The sequence below is a fragment of the Amphimedon queenslandica genome, unplaced genomic scaffold (genome assembly GCF_000090795.2).
Source record: "Amphimedon queenslandica unplaced genomic scaffold, v1.1 AMPQUscaffold_10044, whole genome shotgun sequence".
Classification (NCBI taxonomy): domain Eukaryota; kingdom Metazoa; phylum Porifera; class Demospongiae; order Haplosclerida; family Niphatidae; genus Amphimedon; species Amphimedon queenslandica.
In genome coordinates, this window is record NW_003549685.1 from 1 (window position 1) to 2,859 (window position 2,859).

General features: G+C 35.2%; 1 protein-coding gene across 1 annotated transcript in view; it reads left to right on the forward strand.

The window, feature by feature from the left end:
- Window positions 1-68: 68 nt before the first annotated feature.
- The window catches only part of LOC105315477 (ankyrin-1-like), a gene marked incomplete at its 3' end in the record, with an annotated part of 4,901 nt that continues 2,110 nt past the window's right edge, over window positions 69-2,859 (forward strand). Inside the window, exon 1 of the mRNA XM_020006342.1 lies at window positions 69-2,852. Within this exon, the coding sequence (XP_019861901.1) occupies window positions 143-2,852 (2,710 nt within the window). The remainder of the gene's footprint in view (window positions 2,853-2,859) is intronic.

Sequence of the window (2,859 nt, forward strand, 5' to 3'; positions counted from 1 at the left end):
ACTATTCAATAACCTTTATAAAGAGAGAATATTTATATTTTATGCATGTAAGTTTAATATTGTAGACATTGTACGTCATCTTGTGATTGATAAACACTGTGATGTTAATGCTAAAGGGAGGAATGGCTTAACTCCATTACACATGGCATGTTTAAATCGTAATTTTGAAGCTGTTCAATTTCTTACCAATTCCACTGAATGCAATATAGAAGCTGAAGGTAATGATCAAGATAGACCACTCCATTTAGCATGTAAATCAGGAAACGTAGACATTGTACGTCATCTTGTGATTGATAAACACTGTGATGTTAATGCTAAAGGGAGGAATGGCTTAACTCCATTACACAGGGCATGTTTAAATCGTAATTTTGAAACTGTTCAATTTCTTACTAGTTACACTGAATGCAATATAGAAGCTGAAGGTAATGATCAAGATAGACCACTCCATTTAGCATGTAAATCAGGAAACGTAGACATTGTGCGTCATCTTGTGATTGATGAACACTGTGATGTTAATGCTAAAGGGAGGAATGGCTTAACTCCATTACACAGGGCATGTTTAAATCGTAATTTTGAAACTGTTCAATTTCTTACCAGTTCCACTGAATGCAATATAGAAGCTGAAGATAATGTTCAACATAGACCACTCCATTTAGCATGTGGATCAGGAAATTTAGACATTGTACGTCATCTTGTGATTGATAAACACTGTGATGTTAATGCTAAAGGGAGGAATGGCTTAACTCCATTACACATGGCATGTTTAAATCGTAATTTTGAAGCTGTTCAATTTCTTACCAATTCCACTGAATGCAATATAGAAGCTGAAGGTAATGATCAAGATAGACCACTCCATTTAGCATGTGAATCAGGAAATGTAGACATTGTACGTCATCTTGTGATTGATAAACACTGTGATGTTAATGCTAAGCGGAAAGATGGCTTAACTCCATTACACATGGCATGTTTAAATCGTAATTTTGAAACTGTTCAATTTCTTACCAATTCCACTGAATGCAATAAAGAAGCAGAAGATAATGATCAAGATAGACCACTCCATTTAGCATGTGAATCAGGAAATGTAGACATTGTACGTCATCTTGTGATTGATAAACACTGTGATGTTAATGCTAAAGGGAGTAATGGCTTAACTCCATTACACATGGCATGTTTAAATCGTAATTTTGAAACTGTTCAATTTCTTACCAGTTCCACTGAATGCAATATAGAAGCTGAAGATAATGATCAACATAGACCACTCCATTTAGCATGTCGATCAGGGAATGTAGACATTGTACGTCATCTTGTGATTGATAAACACTGTGATGTTAATGCTAAAGGGAGGGATGGCTTAACTCCATTACACATGGCATGTTTAAATCGTAATTTTGAAACTGTTCAATTCCTTACCAGTTCCACTGAATGCAATATAGAAGCAGAAGATAATGCTCAAGATAGACCACTTCATTTAGCATGTGGATCAGGGAATGTAGACATTGTACGTCATCTTGTGATTAATAAACACTGTGATGTTAATGCTAAAGGGAGGGATGGCTTAACTCCATTACACATAGCATGTTTAAGTTGTAATTTTGAAACTGTTCAATTCCTTACCAGTTCCACTGAATGCAATATAGAAGCTGAAGATAATGATCAAGATAGACCACTCCATTTAGCATGTGGATCAGGAAACGTAGACATTGTACGTCATCTTGTGATTGATAAACACTGTGATGTTAATGCTAAAGGGAGGGATGGCTTAACTCCATTACACATGGCATGTTTAAGTTGTAATTTTGAAACTGTTCAATTCCTTACCAGTTCCACTGAATGCAATATAGAAGCTGAAGGTAATTATCAAGATAGACCACTCCATTTAGCATGTAAATCAGGAAACGTAGACATTGTACGTCATCTTGTGATTGATAAACACTGTGATGTTAATGCTAAAGGGAGGAATGGCTTAACTCCATTACATGTGGCATGTTTAAATCGTAATTTTGAAACTGTTCAATTTCTTACCAGTTCCACTGAATGCAATATAGAAGCTGAAGATAATGATCAACATAGACCACTCCATTTAGCATGTGGATCAGGAAACGTAGACATTGTACGTCATCTTGTGATTGATAAAAACTGTGATGTTAATGCTAAAGGGAGGGATGGCTTAACTCCATTACACATGGTATGTTTAAATCGTAATTTTGAAACTGTTCAATTCCTTACCAGTTCCACTGAATGCAATATAGAAGCTGAAGGTAATGATCAAGATAGACCACTCCATTTAGCATGTCAATCAAGGAATTTAGACATTGTACGTCATCTTGTGATTGATAAAGGCTGTGATACTAATGCTAAAGGGAGGAATGGCTATACACCATTACATTATGCATGTGAAAAGGGCCACTTTGAAATGGTTAAAATTCTGACTAATCATCCACAATGTAATACTGAAGCTGAGAACAGTTTTAATGACAGACCACTGCACAAAGCATATTATGAATCTGGAAATTTTGACATTGTACGTCATCTTGTGATTGACAAACACTGTGATGTTAATGCTAAAGGGAGGTTTGACTATACACCATTACATTATGCATGTAAAAAGGGTCACTTTGAAATTGTTAAGATTCTGACTAATCATCCACAATGTAACATTGAAGCTGAAGATGAGAATAATGATAGGCCAATACATCTAGCATTAAGTGGTAAAACTCATATGAACATCGTAAATTATCTTGTTGAAGTTAAAGGTTGCAATACTCAGGGGATAACCACTTATGATATGAAAGTTAGTAGTTATCTTCATATTTATCAATCTAGTGGTATAGCATTATTACGTGTTGTTAAGTGTATATG